Source organism: Centropristis striata, chromosome 7 (genome assembly GCF_030273125.1).
Source record: "Centropristis striata isolate RG_2023a ecotype Rhode Island chromosome 7, C.striata_1.0, whole genome shotgun sequence".
NCBI classification, from domain to species: Eukaryota; Metazoa; Chordata; class Actinopteri; order Perciformes; family Serranidae; genus Centropristis; species Centropristis striata.
In genome coordinates, this window is record NC_081523.1 from 39,392,488 (window position 1) to 39,416,304 (window position 23,817).

The 23,817-nt window shown below is 33.9% G+C and overlaps 2 protein-coding genes across 2 annotated transcripts in view; both read right to left on the reverse strand.

Moving 5' to 3' along the window:
• Positions 1-308: 308 nt before the first annotated feature.
• gtf2h2 (general transcription factor IIH, polypeptide 2) lies at positions 309-15,580 on the reverse strand. Its single transcript, XM_059337156.1, has 14 exons — positions 15,482-15,580; positions 15,315-15,392; positions 14,443-14,479; positions 12,836-12,922; positions 12,694-12,744; positions 9,832-9,886; positions 8,700-8,805; positions 8,525-8,615; positions 6,218-6,413; positions 4,879-4,942; positions 3,951-4,057; positions 2,529-2,631; positions 1,856-1,895; positions 309-781 (listed from the first exon to the last, which is right to left on the reverse strand). Exons 1-14 carry the CDS (start codon positions 15,538-15,540, stop codon positions 671-673), a joined length of 1,185 nt encoding a protein of 394 aa, XP_059193139.1. The 5' UTR covers positions 15,541-15,580; the 3' UTR covers positions 309-670.
• A 4,574-nt stretch (positions 15,581-20,154) lies between these two features.
• The window catches only part of marveld2b (MARVEL domain containing 2b), a 37,948-nt gene continuing 34,285 nt past the window's right edge, over positions 20,155-23,817 (reverse strand). Inside the window, exons 12-14 of the mRNA XM_059337463.1 lie at positions 23,619-23,790; positions 21,980-22,021; positions 20,155-20,912 (exon numbers count right to left, since the gene is read on the reverse strand). Of these exons, the coding sequence (XP_059193446.1) occupies positions 20,814-20,912; positions 21,980-22,021; positions 23,619-23,790 (313 nt within the window). The 3' untranslated portion in view covers positions 20,155-20,813. The remainder of the gene's footprint in view (positions 20,913-21,979; positions 22,022-23,618; positions 23,791-23,817) is intronic.

Below are 23,817 nucleotides of genomic sequence, written 5' to 3' on the forward strand. Positions count from 1 at the left end.
ATTGCAGAAGTTAGCAGAAGTAAGGATTAAAAGTTATTACAATGTAAAATTATAAGTTCGTACAACTTACAGTTGAGTTGATAAAAATCTGAATTCAGAGTTGAGCAAACTCAAAAACAAAACTTAAAATATTTAGTTTAATTGTCCAACTTAAAAATGTATCGAAGTTTGTTGCCTTGAAATTTGAATTTTTTAAACATCTAGAGACTGGTAAGGAAGCCAGTAGTTTGAATGTCGTTGATGGTGGCTACAGTCTGCCTCAAACACAGATTCAGCATAGCAAATGCAAGAAAATGAAAAAAAAACAGTCAGATTTCAAATCAGTTTTATTGTAACTCCCATGTCACAAACAGAAATATCGTACAAAAGTGTATAAAGAATGCACACAAACCTTTTGTGACATAAATAAAGCAGTGTGCTAAGTATTAGCAGGAAAAGACTTGTTGGGGCTCAGCAAGAAGCTGCTTCCACCTGTAAATGAAACGGATCAGCCAAAATGATCCAATTAATACAAATATTTTGTACCAATCCTGCCCATCTTAGAAATGTGGCCTTTGGAATGCCTGCGCTTAAAATACCCCTCCTATCATAGGTGGACAACACTGATGTGATGGATAGGGTGAGCAGATATGAAACATGAGCGCTGAGTTTATTTCAGTCTGTCTTGGCTTCAGGGAGCCGTCTGACTGTGGATGCAGCCAGGGCAGCAGTGCAGCGAGTCGTGGATGAAGAAATCACACTCCACACAGAACGCACTGCCACAGGACGGACAGCTGAAGATCTGGAGAGAGAAATTATAAAGAAAGAAAAAGAACATTATGTTAACTGTTGGACATTTGCCATAAAAACATAAAACAAATCAAATGCTCCTCAGCTCTGAACAGAGAATTAGTGGTCTACCGATACAGGTTTTTTAAGGCTGATACCGATTATTCTGACATCTTAACCCTTTTAAGGCGGGGAAACATTATCGCATTTCTACCATTAAAAACGGGGGCGCTCTTGCGTTATTCTACCATTAAAGCTGGGAAAGCGGATACGTCGTTTTGTAGTATTTGTAGTTTTTTCCACCTATTTTCGGTCTCTTGGCCAATGAAATGCATCAGAATCCATGTGGGAGTGTCGCAATGCATCATGTGACTTGACCAAAAAAAAGACACAAAATGACCAAAAAAAGACAAAAAGACAAAAAAAAGACACAAAATGACTAAAAAAAGACACAAAAAGACACAAAATAACCAAAAAAAGACAAATAGACAAAAAAAGACACAAAATCACCCAAAAAAAGACACAAAATGACAAAAAAATACACAAAATGACCCAAAAAAAGACACAAAATGACAAAAAAAGACACAAAATGACCAAAAAAAGACACAAAACGACACAAAATTACTATAAAAGACACAAAATGGGAATACATGTGGGAGTGTCGCAATGCATCATGGGACTTTTCCAGAACTGAAATCATGGTGAAGACGACTATAGCGGAGGAGCTCAGATATAACAGCTATAAGCTCTCAAATACTTTTTGAATTTCATTTCTATCTGCTACAGAAGCTGAAATTCTATTATTTAGTAGGAAGAGTTGACACTTCTGTTGAATTTACAGAAAAACTTTTTTCTAGGGGCTTATTTTAAAATCACCCAGAGGTTTTCCAGGCCTTTTTTTCCAGGTGTTTTAGGCCTTAATGGGTTAACCGATCCCTGATATGTCCTACGGATTCTTTTGGGCCGATTCTTGAAGCCGATATTGCCTTTTCTCCTCCATTTACATGATAAAAATGACACGTGAAAATTGTAAAATAGTGTGAAAGTCCTCTCCAGACTCACAAATACTCTCAGCTACTGTACTTACACTTTTGTCTTTCAGCTCCCCTTGACAAGCCTGACAGAACCTGAAACCAAATCACAGCAGGTTTAGATTAGACACACACACACACACACACACACACACACACACACACACACACACACACACACTACCGGTCAAAAGTTTTAGAACACCCCAATTTTTCCAGTTTTTTATTGAAATTCAAGCAGTTCAAGTCAAATGAACAGCTTGAAAGGGTCCAAAGGTAAGTGGTGAACTGCCAGAGGTAAATAAAAAAAGGTAAGCTTAACCAAAACTGAAAGATAATGTACATTTCAGAATTATACAAGTAGGCCTTTTTCAGGGAACAAGAAATGGGTTAACAACTTAACTCTATGGAGTCTTGGGCTATTTTGTCCATTTTTGAATTCTTTTCATGTCTTTGTAAGTCATTTTGTGTCTTTTTTGTCATTTTGTGTCTTTTTTAGTCCTTTAGTCCAACATAAAATGTGATTTTGAATCTTTTTTTTACTTTCAAAACACTATCATGCTCAATAAAGAATTTTAAATGTTGTAAATGTGCATTAATTTCAGAGTACACTGAGACATTAAACTGCATCATTTTCAATTAAATTCTGGAAAAGTTGGTGTGTTCTAAAACTTTTGACCAGTAGTGTATATACAGTAGCTTTGTGTGATGGTGTGTGTAGAGCAGCACCTGTCCTCCTGCAGCTCCTCTGTAGGACTCTCTGTAAAGGCCTGGAGGGGGAAGAGGTGGTGGAAGGATCTGGCAAGATGAGGAGCTGACACCAGAGTCAGACCTGGAGGACACACAGCAGACAAAATAATCAACCCTTTGATATGTAAACGTAGCGTTTAACACTAGTGACATACGTTTGGTCCCCTGACCTCTGACCCTTGGCCTGTATGTTCCATGATCCACTAGACTTTTCATTGTTCTTGCTTTTCTTTTTCATTTTCTGTTCTATTGTGTTCTCAAGGACACGTTTTCTCTCCTCCTGCTCATTCTGGCCATGAAGGCCAACTGTTCTACTTGTTGTTATCGACGTTTTATTGATTTTATTGTTATTATTATTATGGTATTGACATCAACCTGCCAAAGGGACTAAAGATGGAAATTAGCTGTTGGCTATAATCTTGCATATTTACATGTATATGCTCATTAATATGTATTGTCCCTGTTTTAAATAAATAAACTCAAACTCAAAGCTATGAGAAAATGAATCTAATCCAACACTGCTACGCACGCACACACACACACACACACACACACACACACACACACACACACACAGATTAAGAACATATTCCAACAATAATTGGTTCATCCTGTCAATAGATCATGCAGAGACTTTAACCCTTTGATCACCTGGAAGCATGTTTTCTTTAAAAGGTCACCAGAAATCCATTTATCATAGCAGGAAACTGTAAAAACATCATTCTCAGAGTCTCAACCTTCCAACAATTCTCAAATGGATCATCAGTTCCCAACATTTCAGTTAGAAAAACTGATCAAAACAAAGTTTAAAATCGTGATATTTCTGCCAAAATCACATTATTTCATATCATGTCAAAAATGTACACACACACACACACACACACACACACTCTCTAATTTACTCCCCTTTCAGACCCTTCAGGCTGAAAATGTCCACTTCCAAAAAAACGTGATAAAAACTTTACAGATTGATATTTCTTTCTACTTTTTTCTGCATAAACCTCTTAAACAACTTCCGCCCTGCTCAAAACTACCAAATGTTTAAACTTTTTTGGCATTTTAACCCTTTAAGTGCCAGTTTGATTGCATGTTGTTGCATATTTATAAAAACACAATAATGTAGTTATTTTCCAACATAATAAATAATTTTGGCTGATAGTTTTGATCAGGACTGAAGTTGATTGAAAGATTTAACCCGAAAAAAGCTGAAAAAAATATATATCAGTAATATTTTTATAGTGTTTTTTGGAAGTGGACATGTCTGCCATCAAGTGGCCAAAAAGGGGTTTTTACATCTAAAATCTGATCTAAAATCACATTATTTCATATCATGTTTAAAATGTACACACACACACACACACACACACACACACACAGAGTGAATCCTCCTGTGACACATACCACAAACTTTACACTCCACTGGTAGCTCTGTGTACTTGGTGTGGCACTGTGGACAGAAGTATCCTCCCAGAGTCAGAGCCGCCTCGCTGCTGTTGCTGTCCAGCTGCCTGGAGACACACAATGGCAAGAAAATTCACTAACCGGGTGATTGTCATGAATCTAAGTTCTGTCTGTGAAGATTATAAGGACATACTTTATTAAACTAAATATATTTCACTTTTATACGAATGAACAATATAGCCATAATGAGGCACAATTCATTGTTTTGTGTTAAAATAATATTTTCTATATTTTTAAAGATATTTTTGAGTCACAAATTCATTACTGTAATGCGTCCAGATAAAAATGTCATGGTTTCCCCACACTTATATACCGTACAATAAATATTTAATAAACTTTATAAAAATAAATATACATTTGTTTAAACATGTATAATTTAACAGAATATAATCAAATATAATGATTTTTAACAATGCATAAAAAATAAAATCTGAATAAAAATTGATGAGAGTAAATGGTTAAATGTTACGGAACTTATACAATTGTTTGCTTTAAAATACGTGTATATTTTAGTAAAATACATTTCTGTGATACCAGCTACCCTTGAGCATATTTTAGTGCTTGCCAAAGAAAAATAAAAAAAAAACCTTTCGTTGTTTTTTTTAATTTAAAAATGTGCTACAGTAATGAATTTTGCTCACAGTGTATCTAAAAATGTCAGAAAATACCTTAACATTTTTAAAATAGATGATAAATTCATATTAAACAGTGACTTTAGATTGTATATGTTATAAAGGGTCAAAGAAAATATGTATTAACTGCTCTTGGGTTTTTGCTATGAGCTGTACCATGTTCATGAGAATCAGTGTATTGTGCACATAGTTGCTGAGAGTCCTGACTAAAGGTTTAAATAAGAGTTGTAACTTACGACATGCTGAATGAAGGCTTGGCGTCCTGGTCGGTCAGAGAAGCGATGATGTGCTGAGGGAAACCTGAGCAAACAACCGGCTGTCAGACACATATTCAGTAGATACTTCTATAGTAAACAATAATCTTTATATTTTTCATCAGGAGCAAGAATGAATGTCATTTATGAAGATTATTATTTTTGAAAATGGGAAGGAAATGTTCCAAACCTGAATCTTTTTTGAAAAAAATTAAAATTCTAGCCCATTCAGTGATTTCCTTAAACCACTAGGCACAGTAGATTTTTCTTAAACAAATATTACTCAAACATGTTGTGCATTTGTTGGAGACGACTTTCAGCGGTTGATTAACCCACATTAGATGTTTTATTATTATTATTATGAACTATAGTGATATCTTTATGCCTAATTCCCTTTATGACTTCATCACATGTGAGAAACATGCAGATCATATAGAATAGCAGCAGTCGCTTAGCTTATCCCTTATAGCAGTAGTTCTCAACCTTTTTGAGTCGCGACCCCCAATTTAACATGCATGTTGTCTGTGGAATCTCACATGCACAGTTCAGATCACCCAAAAAAGAAACAAAATGACCAAAAAAGACACAAATTGACCAGAAAATTATCAAAAAAGACACAAAATGACCAAGAAAGACACAAAATGACTAGAAAAGACACAAATTGACCAAAAAAAGACACAAAATGACAAAAAAAGACACAAAATGACAAAAAAAAGACACAAAATTACCCAAAAAGAAACAAAATTACCAAAAAGACCGAAAATGACCAAAAAAGACACAAATTGACCACAAAATGATCAAAAAAAGACACAAAAAAGAAACAAAATGACCAAAAAAAAGACATTAAGTGACCAAAAAGACTAAAACACATTAACACATGAACACTTTAACACAGTGGAGACAGAGCTGACTTCCAAAATGATTTGGCGACCCCCAGAAATCATCTCACGACCCCAATTGGGGTCCCAACCCCAAGGTTGAGAACTACTGCCTTATATAATATGTTAATATTGTTTATTGTTTAACTCTCTAAACACTAAGCCGTTTCCGGGCATTTTTTTCTCTTTTTACATTTTGTCCTTTGTGCAGAATGACTGTTATAATCACAAAAATAAAAGTAATGAAAGAATTTCTCTAAGATTTTTTTTTTATTTGAATAAAATGGAATTTATTCTCGTGTCTATTTTTTATATTACCCTTGGATAAAGGGTGTATTTTGGAAGATTTTTAACTAAACTTTCTAAAATAGATTTAAAATAAAAGATAGAGCTGCTTGTTTCCCAAAGATGGAGAAAACGGTAAACAGCACCAGATTACTGACCCATTCGTATTAAAGAGCATTCAGATGAAGAGCTGACTGGAGGAGGTCTGACATGCAGCATCAGCAGCTCTTTGAAGTGACTCTCGTCCAGAATAACGTGGTAGGAGCCGCCCGTCTCTCTGGTCAGAACCGTACACACCCGGACCTCTGCTGACAGGCCGATCACTGACACCCGAACCTTCAGAGACTTCAGGGTCTAAAGGAGGAACACAAGAGAAACACATGATTACATTAAGTCAAAAAAACATATCTGGTCTTCAGCTTGTGCAGAATGCAGCTGCTGGACTTTAAACCAACATCAAGAGATCTGAACACATTAGCCCTGTTTTAGCCTCTCTTCACTGGTTACCAGTGAATTTTAGAATTGATTTCACAAAATGACTTAAAGACACAAAATGACTTAATAAAGACACAAAATGACAAAAAAAAGACACAAAATGACAAAAAAAAAGACACAAAATGACCAAAAAAAGACACAAAATGACCAAAAAAGGAAACAAAATGACCAAAAAAAGACACAAAATGACCAAAAAAAGACACAAAATGACAAAAAAAAGACACAAAATGACTTAAAAAGACACAAAATGACCAAAAAAAAGACACAAAATGACTTAAAAAGACACAAAATGACTTAAAGACACAAAATGACTTAAAAAAAAGACACAAAATGACAAAAAAAAGGACAAAAAAACAAACACAAAATGACAAAAAATGTTGTGTTCAAAATGATTTGGTGACCCCCAGAAATCATCTCGCGACCCCGACTGGGGTCTCGACCCCAAGGTTGAGAATAGCTGAATTAGAGGCTTTGTAATTAATTAATCGAAATTAATCGCATTTTAATCGCATATAAATATTTGACCTGAGAACAGTGAGAAGTAATTTTTTTCACATGGATTTTTAGTATACCATTGAATAATGACTGAATACATAAGCTTAAGCAACAAAAATATTGTTTATTTTTGTTCAAGTCCAACAGACCAGTGCAATTTTTGCCATTAAGTGTAGCATTAGCATATTTATAAATATAGTACATTTCATAAATCCAGGTAGCCTATAGGTAGGTAGACCTTCTGTAAACTAGAATACTTTGGTTTTTGAAGTAAAACACAATCCACGCTAGCTAGCACACTAGCCGCTAGCTGCTATATGTTTAGCATTGAGGTGATACTGGAAGCTGGATGTGCTGCTATGGTGATATGTGAATTCCTTGTTGCCTAGCAACACAACCATGCTCTTATGGACGCTTCCATCCGTTGGTTTTTAGTAACTAAATGTCCCATCATCCACGGGGCCAACCAAAGGTCTCATCAGCTTCTTCCTTCATGTTCACTGTGGTTTGTTGTTGTCTCAACTCATCAACGCTAGTTGGTGCTCCAGTATAATCGGTCCGCCTGAAACTCATCCAGTGAGAAACGTTCCGCGGTGCAAAAATAAGTGCGATTCACACATTTCTTTAGGTTCTTGCAAGTCAGAAGCTTTATACAGAATCCAAATCGGCCTAAATTTACTTTGGAAATGTCACCAATTGAACAACTACTATACAAAATACATAACAATAAAGCTATAGTAAGAAGATGCTATGAGGCCTTTCATAAGTCCAATAAGACTAAAAATACAATTATGCAAAAATGGGCTCAGGATCTTGGGGTGGCAATAGATGAAGATATGGAGGCGGACATATGGGAGCATGCTAACAACATCTCCATATGTAATAGATCAAAGGAATCTGCATCGCCTCCAGATATCACCTGAACTCAGACATAAGATGGACCCAAAGAAATCAGCTCTATGTATGAAGTGTAATAAGGAAGTTGGTAGCTTTATACACACTGTATGGACGTGTGTGCATATCCAGGATTTCTGGGTAGCAGTGGCTCTGAAATTGGATTTGGTTTTTAATAAGGACTTAGATCTGGACCCAGTGTGTCTGTTGTTGGGATTACCAAACCCACAAATAAAATCATCCCATTGTCAAAAATTGTGGAATGTCTTAACATATGCTGCACGTAAAACTATACTGCTGAACTGGATTTCAAATAAGCCACCTACAGTTTTAGATTGGCATAAGGTAATATTTGACCTCTTACCCATGGAATGTACTTTTTTTTTTGTGCTTGTTTCTGTCTTGTATGCTTGTTTTACTTGCTGTTCAGCACTTTGTAACGTTTTGTTTTGAAAAGTGCTCTATAAATAAAGTTTATTATTATTATTATTATTATTATTATTATTATATTATAAGCTAATGACATGAATGTAATGGCAGTTATCCAGTAAGTGAGGAAAGTGTTTAAGATAGGACTTCACCTTAATGAGCTCACAGATGTTGGCGGGGTCACATGTGGTGAGGCTGCTGAGGATGATGAGGATTTCCCGGCTGGTGTGACCAGGCATGTGCCTGCATACACAGAGAGAAACCAGATGAGTGGCGTTCAGAGAAATGACAGAAACCAATCAGGAACAAAAAGAGGGCGGGGCCTACTTGAGGGTCTGTATGGAGAGGTTGAGGGAGTTGTAGAGAGACGGCTCTCCCACACACACTGTGTCCACGGCTTTCTTCAGAGCAGCAGTGTGTTTCTTTGGGTTTCCTAGTGGTGAAACACAACAACTCATCTCAGTACAATAAAGCTGTGAGGGGAACTCCACAGACTGAGTTAGACAGAAGTTTATAAAGCTGACAGTCGGGCTGGGCGATATATCGACATATTTCTAAATGTGATATGGACCATAGACCATATTGCATATATTGATATAGTTAAAAAAAAATATTTCTTTATATATAAATGCTGCCCTTACTAGGGTTTGTCATATTTAGTTATTTTGTAATGTTCGTTATTCTTTTCTGTTATAAATATATTTATTTCAGAAAAAGATTGGCCTACTTTTATTTCATAGGCTATTTTTATTTTTAAATGTCCACTTTATGAAGCTTTTTTTAAAAAATTTTTTTAAAGATATTCCTGGTGTTATACAGTATTTATGTTCACTTAAAAAGTTTCAATAAACTACTTGTGACATGTCATATTTGACTTTGACTGAACATTTGCTCTCACTTTGCGATAAAAATATCGGGATATATATCATATATCGATATTCAGCCTAAATATATCGGGCTATGACTTTTGGTCCATATCGCCCAGCCCTAACTAACAGAGGCAAATCTAACACTGAAAAAAGAAACACTAAAGAGACAGAGTGATGTTTGCTGCTATTTAAAACATGGCAATACATGCTTCATCTTCATCAGCAGCAGCAGGAATGTAACTATTTTCTCTGTTGTAATAACAAACGGTTTAAATGAGAAATCCTAACTGATAAAATGCCATTGTGATTAAAAAGATTTTCACTATGCTATGCAGGGAGCCCGACAAAGAAATAGAATAAACCCCTTTAAAGGGATAGTTTGGATTTTTTTGAAGTGAGGGGTTAAAATATGTTTTGTCCTGCCTGTCTGGTTCTCCAAACTGGGAACATGCAGAACATTATCTACTGCAGGGAACACAAAGACTGTGGGGAAGTACCTCATACAACCTCACTTCGAAAAATCTAAACTATCCCTTTAAGTATTAGAGTGAGGGTCAGGGTTTAACATGAGCAGGTTATGTGATCCTCACCTGCCAGGTCAGTCAGCTTCTCAGCCCTTTTATTCTTGGTCGTGATGATGCCGAGCTGAGGACAGAGAACATGTTAAAGGAGCAGTTAAAGCTTTCAGTAACACTGTAGATTAGGGAACACATATTCAGCATGAATTAGCTGCTTATTAGCATGCAAATAAGTAACATATTGTCTCTTAATGAGTCATTATTAAGTAGTTATTAATGCCTTATTCTGCATGGCCTTATTATACAACCAGTAAGACATTAACTAAGAGTTTTCCCTCAATAACCTCAGAATTATTGATTATTAGTAGTAAGTAAGGAAGTTGCTGTATATGAGTTATGATCTTAATATGCTTTACTTTGTATGGACTTTATAATCTCTACATAGCGGTGAACGAAACCATGGAAACGGCAAATAGCAAACACCTTCTCCAGACCTTTGACTGACTGGTGGCTCCTTTTGGATGATTGATGAGGATTGGTAGATTATAATGTCAATCATTACTATACAAAGTGGCTCACTTTGTAGAGTAATGATTGACATTATAATCTACCAATCCTCATCCATTAGTGCCCCTCACAAAGCTGAAGAAGGGTTTCTGTTTTTATCACATGTAAAGTTGACTATTTTACAGTAAAAATAGATATAAGGAAGAATAAAGGAAAGGAACATTTAGAAATTAATTCATGATATACATTTATGTCCTATTTTATTATAATTTAATTAATTGAATAATTATATTTATCAGCTCTATCAACTTTCATTTAGTTAATCATACATTAATTATCGATTATTTATTATTTATTTATTTAGGCCTTATATTTATTTATACATTTTAACTGGGTCTCCTTACTGTTCTCTTTACTAAGAAACAGCGCCCCCAAAAGTCCCGCTAGTAGCCGTAAATATATGACATCTCTATATTTTTATTGAGGACTGAGCTTACTAACATTACTGTGATTTATTTAACCTTTATTTAACCAGGAAAGTCTTATTGAGATTAAAAATCTCTTTTACAAAAGAGTCCTGGCCAAGACAGGCAGCAACACAGTTAGTTACAGACAATCATTTAAAAACAACAGAGAACATAAAAATAGAGTCACAGTCAGAACATCATCAAACAAAGCATGTACAGACAGAAGAGCCAGCTTCAACATCATGAAGTAAGGATTTAAACATGTTTAGAGAAACCAGCTCCTTCAGTTTTAGTGCATTTTGCAGCTGGTTCCATGAAAAAGGAGCAGCATAACTAAATGCCCTTTTCCCCAGTTCAGAACGGACTCTAGGCACAGTCAGTAAAAACAAGTCCTCAGAGCGGAGCTGATACTTTCCTGTGCTTTTCTGAATTACATACTTCTGCAGGTATGTAGGAAGAACACCGAGGATGGTTTTATAAATAAGGATATGCCAATGATGGAGTCTGCGGGTGGACAGGGCAAACCATCCAACACCAGCATACAAAGAGCAGTGGTGCGTGAGGGTTTTAAAATTTGTAACAAATCTCAGTGCTCCATGGTAGACCGTATCCAAAGACTGTAGGCATTTTGAAGATGCATTCATATATAAAACATCACCATAATCCAACACAGACAAAAAGGTTGCAGCAACAAGTCTTTTTTTAGCTTCAAAAGAAAAACAAGATTTGTTTCTAAAGTAAAAACCTAATTTTATCTTTAGTTTTTTCAAAAGCTGCTGGATATGAGGTTTAAAAGAGAGAGCATCATCAATTATAATTCCCAGATATTTATATTGAGACACAGATTCAATGACAGAGCCCTGCAAAGTGGTGATAGGAAGGAGGTCCGAGGGCTTTGATTTAGCTTTTGTGAACAGCATGAGCTTTGTCTTTTCAGCATTTAAAACAAGTTTTAAATCACACAGGCTACGTTGCACAGTGTTAAAAGCAATTTGGAGCTGACTGAGAGCCTGATTTGGGGTAGTCGCAGAGCAATATATCACAGTGTCATCGGCATAAAAGTGAAAATTTGTGTTTGGGGCTTTACAATCCAGACAATTTATGTAAATAGTAAATAATAAAGGTCCTAGAACCGATCCCTGTGGCACACCCTTGGATACATTAAGAAAGCTAGAAGTAATACCTTCTGCTCGCACACACTGAGATCTATCTGATAGATAGTTTTTAAACCAACCGACAGCTTGATCAGACAAACCGATGCTGCAGAGTCTTTCTAATAATAAGGCATGATCCACAGTATCGAAAGCCTTTGATAGGTCAATAAAAAGACATGTTGTTCCTTTTTCCTGTGGAAGTGGTTTTACTGGTTTTACTGGCCGGCTCATCTATTGGTCTTTTTGTCCATGACTGTATTTTTGGTCATTGTGTGTCTTTTTTTGGTCATGTTGTGTCTTTTTTGATCATTTTTACATCTATTTTTAGTCATTTGATGTCTTTTCTTTTTATAATTTTTTACATCTATTTTTGGTCTACTTGTGTCTATTTCGGGGGAAAAAATGTCTTTTTTTGGTCATTTTGTGTCTTTTTTGATCACTTTGTATCTTTTTTTTTAGTCATTTTGTGTCTTTTTTTGGTCATTTTGTTTCTTTTTTTGGTCATTTTGTGTCTTTTTTTGTCATTTGTGTCTTTTTTTGGTCATTTTGTGTCTTTTTTTGGTCAATTTGTATCTTTTTTTGGGTCATTTTGTGTCTTTTTTTGTCATTTTGTGTCTTTTTGTGGTCATTTTGTTTCTTTTTTGGGTGATCTGAACTGTGTGTGTGAGATTGTGTTCAGTGAGTGGGGGTCGCGGACAACATGCATGTTAAATTGGGGGTCGCGACTCAAAAAGGTTGAGAAACACTGCTCTAATAAAGTCACATGAAGCTGCCATGTTACAGGACTGCTGAGTGTATAAACGTACCTGACTGATGGGGTTTTGGTCAAAATACTCCTCAACGAATGCTTCCATCAGCTGAAGAGGGAAGAAGAACAGATATAATGCTTTACAGCTGATCATACTGCTGGCTGTTGGTCTAGTGTGATGGGTTTTATAGTGAACTCACCTTTAGAGTGGAGGTGAGGCGGTTTGGTTTCAGGTCATGGTCGTCCATACTTCTTGAGCAGTCAACCACCACGTAGAGGTGACGCATCTAGAGCACAGGACAAACTTTAACAGGGTTTCTGGTTTTGATACATTCTGCTGAGATTTTACTTTCCTAAAAGCAAAATACAATACGTAGAAAAAAAATTATTACCAACTTTTTTTCCCCACCTTTTATGGCAACTCATGACCAAAAAAATGTAAACATAATTTTCATATTTTTTCATTATTTTTGGTCAATTAAAAAAAAAAATTAGACCTAATTTTAAGGTAAAAAAAAAAGTAATAAAATCTGATTTAAAAAAAAATAGTTCTAGTGAAATAATAATTTCTTGATGGGAATGCACAGAGCAGGTTATGTCAATTTTTAGTGAAACTTATGTTTTGAAAACATTGTTAATTTTTGGATGTCAGCAAAAAAAAAATCACACCTGTGGTCAAAAAGGACCCCATGACATCAGACTAGTTTAAGGACATGTAGAAAAAAATTATTGCCAACTTTTTTTTCACCTTTTATGGCAACCCATGACCAAAAAAATTGATAAATAATTTTCAGATTTTTTTCATTATTTTTGGTCAATTTTAGTCAAATAAACAAAATTAGGCCTCATCTCAAGAGAAAAAAAGTAATAAAACCTGATTTTTTAAAAAAAATAGTTCTAGAGAAATAATAATTTCTTGATGGGAATGCACAGAGTAGATTATGTCAACTTTTAGTGGAACTTGTGTTTTGAAAACATTGTTCATTTTTAGATGTCAGCAAAAATAAAAAATTAAAAAATCATTAAAAGTTGACATAACCTACTCTGTGCATTCCCATCAAGATTTTTTTTTCCACTATTACTATTGAAAAAAATATTCAGGTTTTATTACTTTTTTTCCTTCTTGATTTGAGGCCTAATTGTGTATATTTGACTAAAATTAACCAATAATAATGAAAAAAAATATGAAAATTATATATCAATGTGTTGGTCATGAGTTGCCTTAAAGGGTGGAAAAAAAGTTGATAATATTTTTTTCTACATGTCCTAAAATCAGTCTGATGTCATGGGTCCTTTTTGACCCCAGAGGAGGATGTGTGCTATAAAAATGTATAAAACACGTAAAAATGTATGAAGAAAGTTGAAATTTATATTATCTATAAAGGATGCAGAGGGGCACATATGCTGAAAATTATTATTATTATTATTTGAAGCAATTCTATGACAGTTAACCTATATTAATCATATGTTGAAAATTATTTGGGGTCAAAAAGGACAGAAGGACTGAACATATATATATATATATATATATATAAATATATTTATATATATATATATATATATAAATATATTTATATATATATATATATATTTATATATATATATATAAATATATTTATATATATATATATATATATAAATATATAAAACAGGAAATTAAGATGATTCTATGCTTCCAGTTTGTGCCTGACAATGACATAATCTCAGATAATTTGAAACAATTATGTTACACACAATGTTCCCCAAAAGTGTAAATTTTTTGCTCTTTACTAATATTTAAGTTCTCTGGAAGGAAAACCTCACTCACCATCCCAAGTCTCACTTTCCCATAGTTCTCTATCACCCTGAGAGGTAAACAGAGCAGCAGTTACCATCAGTAGAACAATAAACACACAGCAGCAAGAGGAAACACTCCACAGAAAATAATAGTATATACACTGACATTTTAGGGAGGAGCATGAAACAAAAGCGTTTTTCAAAGTTGCAATAGAGAAGATGTGATAATGAGTTTTAACTCCAACAGAGGAGAATATGTCTCATTTACATAATATCTGAGAAGAGAATTGAGTCTTAAGAATAAAAACAAATTATTAATTCAATCATTGTCACGTATTTGTACTTGTAGGACGACCTGCACTCATGCATGTACACACCAAGGTTATAATAGTTTTGGATTTTTCATTAGTTTCGTTGAGATCTTTTGTTTTCAAATTCAGTTAGTTTTAATTAGTTTTTATGTTTTGGAAAATGCTAGTTTTTATTAGTTGTAGTTGTTTTGTAATGGGGTATTTGTTGGGTGCCAGATTAAAAAAGTCTCAATAAATATTTCCTTTATTTCCTTTGTCTGATCCATCTCAGCCCCAATAAGTTTATTAAGTCATAAAACCAGATAGATGAAATAGATTTCAAATCAACCAAAAAGGTTTACGGATGAAAAAAGTTGACAAAGACGAAAACTAAGGACATTTTCACTATAATTTTAGTTAGTTTTGTAACCACACAATACAGTTTCAGTAAGTTAACGAAAAGGTTTTTTTCAGTTCTAGTTTTCGTTAACTATAATAACCTTGGCACACACACACACACACACACACACACACACACTTTTAGGGTCAAAAACTCAAATTGGTTTAAAAGATAGATATTCAAGTATAAGTACACACACACACACACACACACCTTTTCCTTTTGGACTGGAACAGGATCTCCTCTACTGTGGCTTTCAGGGAGCCAGATTCGTCCTCCTTCAGCACCTCCCTGTAGGAAAATACATACATTACACATTGTTGCATCAAAGGACAAAACATGTCTCTCAAGCTGATCATGTCCCTAGTTGAAGGTCTCACCATGTCCTCTCGTAGCCCCCCTCCCAGCGCTTGGCTCTCTCTGGTTCTTCGTCCATCATGTCTGCCAGCCAAACTCCAAGCAACAAGCTAAAAAACAGGGAAAAAACTCAAACTTTAAACTGTTTTACATTCAGAGGTAAATACTGTCCTGACAGCTTTAGTCACTATTTACTGCACATATTAAGGTTTTTGCATGAAACATATTCAGGACTTATTACATTTGATGTTATGAATTAAACTAACAATGAAATGATTAGCCATTTAACTCATAACTCATTAAAAAATAGAAAATGTATTGGCAACTACTATGAGTTAGGGCTGGGCGATATGGACAAAAAGTCATATCCCGATATATTCAGGCTGAATATCCATATACGATATATAATCCGATATTTTTATCTCAAAGTGAGAGCAAATGTTCAATCAAAGTGAAATATGACATGTCACAAGTAGTTTTATTGAAACCATTTATGTAAGTGAACATCAATACTGTATAACAACAGGAGAAACTTCTTCTTTTTTTCTCCTTTTTTTTTCAAAAAAAGCTCAAAGCTCCATAAAGTGCACATTTAAATAAGAAAAAAATCTTAAATAAAAATAGCCTATGACAAAAAAATGGGCCAATCGTTTTAGGAAATAAATATATTTACATGAGAAAAGAATAACAAACATTACAAAATAACTAAATATGACAAACCCTAATAAGGGCAGCATTTATATATAAAGGAAGAAAAAAAATAATTATATCGATATATCTTTTATATCAATATATCACCCAGCCCTACTATGAGTACGTAATTTTTAATGCAAAGATGCCAAACACTTCTCTTGTTAACACGATACAGGTTTATTCTATTGGTTTGACAAAACAAGCTTTTAGTGCTGTTTTAATGGCATTACTCAGTATTTTCAAAAATCAACTAATCTCAACCAATGGAGAAAACAATCATCAGATTAGTACTTTTAGTTTAATACCTAAAATACATTTTGTGATTTTATTTACATACTTTTACATCAGCTCAAATGCAGGCTTTAACTTGTAACACAGTATTTTTTACAGTGTGCTATTTGAACTTTTTCCTTCGTAAAGGATCCAAGTATTTCCTCCACCACTGACAGATAACGTTATAACTTTAATTAGAGCAAACTAGCTAAACATTCTGTTACCAAGCATCATTGGAGGTTGTTTAACTCATTTAATAACTCATCATGAAAGCTGCTAACTCTAATCAACTTATGATGTCTATCATCTAGTTAATACGGTAAAATAGTGTGTGAAACAACTTACCAGCTCAATATATTAACGTTACTTCACAACAATAACACAGCAGCTCAACAATAACGTTACTAGTTTAGTGCATCGCCAGCTGGTGCAACTGGAGTTTTCTTCCGGTAGGAAACATGCTCTCAAGAGGAAAGGTTCCGCTCATATCAACCGTTTTTTATTACTTTACAACGTAGTTGAACTACTTGTGACATCACAATAATGACGATTATCCGTCTAATTTCAGTGGAATTATTAAATTTCAATTTACATCTTGAAAGCTCACATTCCTGTAAAGTGAACTTGACTTTAAAATGTACATTTCTCTTTAACCCTTTGATGTTTATTGTTTATTGTTAAAAAGATCCCCATTAGCTGTCACCAAAAGTGGGAGGAGCTAGTCTTCCTGGGGTCCACAAGACAAAACAAAAATCACTTAACAATTAAACATTGTAGACATTATTATTTACGTCATCAGAAATCATTCCGAATAAGTTATTACATTCATTACATTATTACATCTATTACATTAATTCTCACTTTCATACAGTAAATATGTTAATTCACTACTCACAAATGTAAATAGTGCATTCTCAAGTAATAATTAAAAGATACTTTACTATTCAGTTCACGTATATTCAGTGGGCAATTATTCCAATAACTGATAGCACGATAAATAACTGTTCTCTTTAAGGCATTTGATTTTGGACATGGTAACATCATCTGACTGATGCACAAAATGGTCTAAAGTGACCCGACTAAGTTTTTATGTTCTATATCTTTGCAATAAATTAATTTCATCATTCAGTATTGCAGGTTTTCCTCAAATAACTTGTTTTTGATCATCATACATTCAATTTTTTTTTTCATTTCTTACTTTTTGAATAAAAAACCCTTTTTTTATCACTACGCTTCTAATGCACAAGGTGATTTTTGACCCATGTTGTGCATTAGAAGGTGTTTATATGTTGTCACCAATTTAAAACCTGACAAAGAAGACACAAATATTAACGATCCTATTTTGTTAAATTGGTGTTTTTCCAATGGAAATTACTTTTTGGTGGCTCTAATAAGTCTCAAATGTTAAAATATGTGATTTTCCAATGTTATCTGGTGGTTCTAACAACTCTTTTAAAGTTAAACTTTTAAATTAGTCAAACATAGTTACTCAAATTGTTCATTCTTTTTGTATCACTACGCTTCTAATGCACAAGATCATTTTTGACCCATGTGTCTAAACTTGATGTAATAATACAAAAACTATTTTCTTCATAAACTATGAAAGGAAAAATGGATATAATGATCTGTTGTAATAATAAAAAAAGATATTCAAACACACAGCCAGCATGAAATAACATGGGAAATGCTGTGCATCAAAGGGTTAATCCTACTACAGTAGTCTATTAGGAATACAAAGAACATACAGAGATGTGAGATAACGATAAAATAAACAAATAAAACGTACTCAAGCTTCTTTGGTCGCATTTGACTCTCTTTCTTGTAAACATCTCGTTTTTCACTCTCACTGTTTATGAGCTGCTTGTTTTTTGATAAATTCTGTCAATCCCCTATACAACATTTCAAACTAACACGACTACCACTTTTCAATATTTTTAACGTCTGCATGACAAAATAAAATGTCTCTCTCAGTCTGCGCAGTTGAAGTTTGTATGGGTGTCGCACGGAACCTTTGTATGGAGCATGTTTCATGACGAACACAACACAGCGTTGCACGTTTGACCGATGCTGGAAGGTAACAGCAGATGGCGCCAAACGCGAGGAGATTCTCATATGTGTCCTACCTCAAGACTGAATGAATGAATGAATAAATAAATAGATGGTTAGGGACATTATGGACATATTTTGTCCATTTTTGAATCCTTTTCATCCTGCCTGTATACACCACTTAAAAAAATGTTTAAATGCCATGTTGGTATAGATTTTTTTCACCTATAGGACTTGATAATAATTGTTTTTTTAATTCTGACTTACTGGATCAACATTTAGAACCAAAAGAAACAAAGAAAAACAACATAAATGTGATCTTGTGATCCTGTCATCTATTTTTCTTGTAGTGTCGCTGTATTTTATTTGTGTCTTGTGTATTTAGCTTAATCATTTTGGTCATTTTGTGTACTAGTCATTTTGTGTTTTTTTTTTGGTCAATTTTTGTCTTCTGTTGTCTTTTTTTAGTCATTTGGTGTCTTTTTGTGTATTTTTTTGTTCATTTTGTGTATTTTTTAGTCCTTTAGTCCAACATAAAATGTGATTTTGAATCTTTTTTTTCTACTTTCAAAACACTATCATGCTCAATAGAGAATTTTAAATGTTGCAAATGCAAATGTGAACAAAGGTGTCAAATCTAACATATAAGAGGGTTCCATCCAGTTCTATAATTTTAAACAAACTATATTTGAGCTTGTCTCCAGTTTTACTTGGTATATCATCATCAGTTTTCTCATTTTGTGACTTTTTTGGTCATTTTATGTCGTTTTTAGTCATTTTGTGTCCTTTTTTTTGTAATTTTGTCTTTTTTTTAGTCATTTTGTGTCTTTTTTTTAGTCATTTTGTGTCTTTTTTTCTGTCATTTTTTTTTGGTCATTTTGTGTCTTTTTTAGTCCTTTAATCCAACATAAAATGTGATTTTGAACCTTAGTTTCTACTTTCAAAACACTATCATGCTCAATAAAGAATTTGAAATGTTGCAAATGTGAACAAAGGTGTCAAATCTAACATATAAGAGGGTTCCATCCAGTTCTATCATTTGATACTAAATCTATTTGAGCTTGTCTCCAGTTTTACTTGGTATATCATCATCAAACTGAAACTGGCCTCATGGAGTTTACAGCCAGAACTTTAGAGGTAAATTTAAAGTAGGGCTCACGCTACACTACACAATTTGAGTATATGTGTAACTATGTTTGTCTTATTTTAAAGGTTTAACTTTAAAAGAGTTGTTAGAACCACCAGATTACATTGGAAAATCACTCATTTTAACATTTGAGACTTATAAGAGCCACCAAATGGAAAAAAAAACCCCACCAATTTAACTAAATAGGATCGTTAATATTTGTGTCTTCTTTGTCAGGTTTTAAATTGGTGACAACATATAAACACCTTCTAATGCACAACATGGGTCAGAAATCACCTTGTGCATTAGAAGAGTAGTGATAAAAAAAGGGTTTTTATTCAAAAAGTAAGAAATGAAAAAAAAAAATTAGGATGTATGATGACCAAAAACAAGTTAATTGAGGAAAATCTGCAATACTGAATGATGAAATTAATTTATTGCAAAGATACAGAATATAAAAACTTAGACAAGTCACTTTAGACCCATGATGTGCATCAAAGGGTTAATCATTTTTATCCATAAAAAACTTGCAGAATAAAAATGACATTGACAACGTGGGAGGTTTGATCATTTGCCGTTTTAATAACGAGTTAATGAGAAATTAAATTCATTACAATGTATTTAATTTAATGTTAATGGTGCAGCTTGGGAGCTGATCCAGTATTATTATTATTATTATTACAGAGTCGGAGTTACATTCTGGTTTTTGCTTTTAAAAGCCACCATGAAAAAAAGGTCTATGATAAAAACAAACACTCACAATCTAAAGGTTTATACCATTTACAGAACTAAAGTACACAAAAATAAACATTATTTACAAGCAGATTCACATCTCACATTAGCTGTGCTGTCACTGCACATGAAACTGTCAACTGTGTTAAAAAAAGAAGCTACAAACGAAGCACAATTACTGCTTAAAAGTAACGTACTGAAATAAAAACATCCCATATCACATCTTATCTTTCACTTTCTTATTAAAAAAAATTAAATACATTTTATACACCTAAATAGTTCTTCATGAAGCTTCGATGAAACTATGAAAAATACTTCACTTCTTCAAATATGTTGATTGGATTGATACAAATAGATAAAGAGAAGGCTTCCGTGATTGTTTTCCTACAGATGTTTGTGATTAACTCAAACACAGCAAAGTGGGAAATTGCACATTTGTCTCTTTCCCTGCAAGAGTATAAAGGTCAGAGGTCAGAGATCAAGGTTCAACGCCGGCGATCATATTCTGAGATTTTCCTCTTGATGTGTGACAGTTTGGACCGGAGATATTTACACCGCTTCTTCTTAATCTGGTAGGATGACGACTGCAAAGGATAAAAATATATCAAGACAAGTAGATTTTATTCATCAAAGCCCTTTTAGGAGATCTACACTGTCCTACAGAGTCTAACTGCAGTAACTACACAAAGGTAACACTGAGAAAAACTGCTTTAAAGTTTAATGTCTTTTAACTGGCCAGCTAAAAGTTATGCGCAAAAATCATGATGTTTTATTTGACCTTTGACCCCAAAAATGTAGCTACTGCACTCTGGTTTTGCTGTAAAAGGATCTAATAGTGATGCACAAACAGAGTGCAGTAACTACAATGTTTCTTTCAGATTTTATATTTTGTTTTCAGTGAATAAACATTTTCAAATTGACTTTCTTATAAATGTATTTAAAAGTGTTTAACAACTCTATTCAAATATTTGTGTAGTTTAGAGTTATTATAAAGTATTGCTGTATTTTTGTATTATGTTCATTGCACCTTATTTGTTTCATAGCACCAACATTTTTATACTGTATATTCATATTTATTCTGCACTGGAATTCTATTCTACTCCTTAATACATACTCCTTTAGACACTTTATTTTTTATTGTATTTTTATTGTATTTTTATATTTTATTGCTTGAAGTATGCCTAGGTTGTTCTTTTTATTTAATTGTGTTGTCATTGTCTCTGTGTGTAATGCTGCTGCTACACTGTAATTTCCCAGCTTGGGATAAATAAAGTCTGTCTGTCTGTCTGTCTGTCTATCTATCTAAGTTTATTAATTTTATCAGGTTTTTTTTACTTAATCACTATAAAGATAATAATGTCCCTATTAAATACATTTAATTATAATTTCCCTAATAATAATTTCTACTATTTCTTACTATTTAACACAATGAAGAAATACAAGGCTACACGGTATCACAGTCAAAGCAGACCGTTTATTACTGCGCTCTGCTTTGGTTTTGAGTTGGATTTTGTAGTTACATCAAGGAGTTCATTTTTGGTTATAATTAAATTTTGACCAAAAATGTAGCTACTGCAGTTAGACTTTGTAGGGCAGTAGAGTTCACTATAAACAACAGTAACACTGCTGGAAAATATTGCATATGCCTTACCTTCTTGAGATTCTTTAGTTTGTTGTATTCATCCATGGTATCCTGGGATAAAAATGATAGTGTTCAATGATGTAAATTGTTCACCTTCACATTCACACACACATCTGAATCAGGCTAAACCAACAATGTCTTACAAAAAGGCACAATAAAGTAGCATGGCCTAATTTGATGCATAACGTATGTAATACTAACTACTTTGTAAGGGCTGTTGCAGTAAATACTTAAAGTAAAAATGAAAAACTATGCAATTTGGAACACAGCACAAGTTTCCCTGGCCCTTGAACCATTTGATCCAAAAATGTGCCCCACCAAATCAAGAGTGACTTAATGTGGCATACTTTAACTTTACTGCTATAATATTATAAGTAACATTAGGAAAACCAGAACCCAATAAGAAGAAATGGCAATGAGTTGCACACACGTCAGCAAATCAGTCATATAAACCGATTCAGAAACTGTCCTAGTCTGAATCTTTTCTCTCTATTACACCCATTTTAAAGTCTCTGCATTGGTTTCCTGTGCGTTTCAGAATTGATTTTAAGGTTCTTTTACTGGTTTATAAATCTCCTAATGGTCTTCGTCCAGCCTGATTATCTGATTTACTTTCATCCTATGAACCCTGGAGGACCCTCAGGTCCTCTGGAGCCTTTTAATAAAACCAAAAGTTAGAACTAAAACCCACGGTGAGGCGTCGTTTTCTCTCTGTGATCCACGTCTGTGGACCAGCCTCCTGAAGACCTGAGGCCATCAGAGACGCTTCAGATTTTTAAGAGCAAACTTAAGACTTATCTTTTTAACTTGGCTTCTACTTGAACCATTTTTAGAGATTTTTCTGCTCATGCATCTTAGTGTTATTACATCTTCTCTTTTATTAATTTGCTACTATTTATTAGTCCATCTCTATATAAATAATTTATCATGCTCTAGTTATCTTATTTATTTATTGTTTTATCTAGCTTTTTATTTTATATATATATATATATATATATATATATATATATATATATATATATATACTTTCCATTGTCATCATTGACTTTTACTTTTTTATTTTCATTTTTTATTTTTATTATTTTTTATTATTATATATATCTTTTTATCTTGTTTTGTTTTATTTTATTTTATCTTTCTTTATCCTTTATCTAATTAATTTCTAAGCTGCCTCCAGTGTTTCCTCACTGCTCCATGTTGAGATGGAGCTTCCTCTTTTAATAGGATGGAGGGATGAAGGTGGGATGGGCGGAGGGTGTTTGTCTCTATGTTTTGTTATCTTTTTATTATCATTATTTTCTCATTTCTTTTTTATGTAAAGCGCTTTGTGTTGCATCTCGCTTGTATGAAAAGTGCTATACAAATAAAGTCTGATTGATTGATTGAATCTAACACTAGTTGGTAACAAATATCAAATGAATACAAGATCTTTCTGGTACAGTAGACGGCTAAGGAGACCGAGCCATAGGCCTGCAGGTTGGTCTTGTATTGGGACCACGGGTCGCCCCGTGCAACTTGCGAAAAGGGTACAGACAAGGTTAATATCCCACCTGCAGCTCTAGTTCCATTTGTCATAACCACAGATAATAAAAAAGTCCTTTGAAGAAAGGTTCAAAGAGCCCAATCTGCAGCTGGTACTGCCACTCACCAGGAACTGAGGACTGCCCTCGGGGTACTGGTGCAGCTGCCGGTCCAGGTCTGCCAGGTCCTGGTTGATGCTGTCCAGCTCCGCCTGCAGGCTCTTGTACTCCTGGTGCTCCTGGTCAAACTCCCGTTTGTAGATCAGACGCTCTTGCTCGTCCACGATGGGGGGAAACAAACTGTTGACAAGAACAGAATTAAATTTG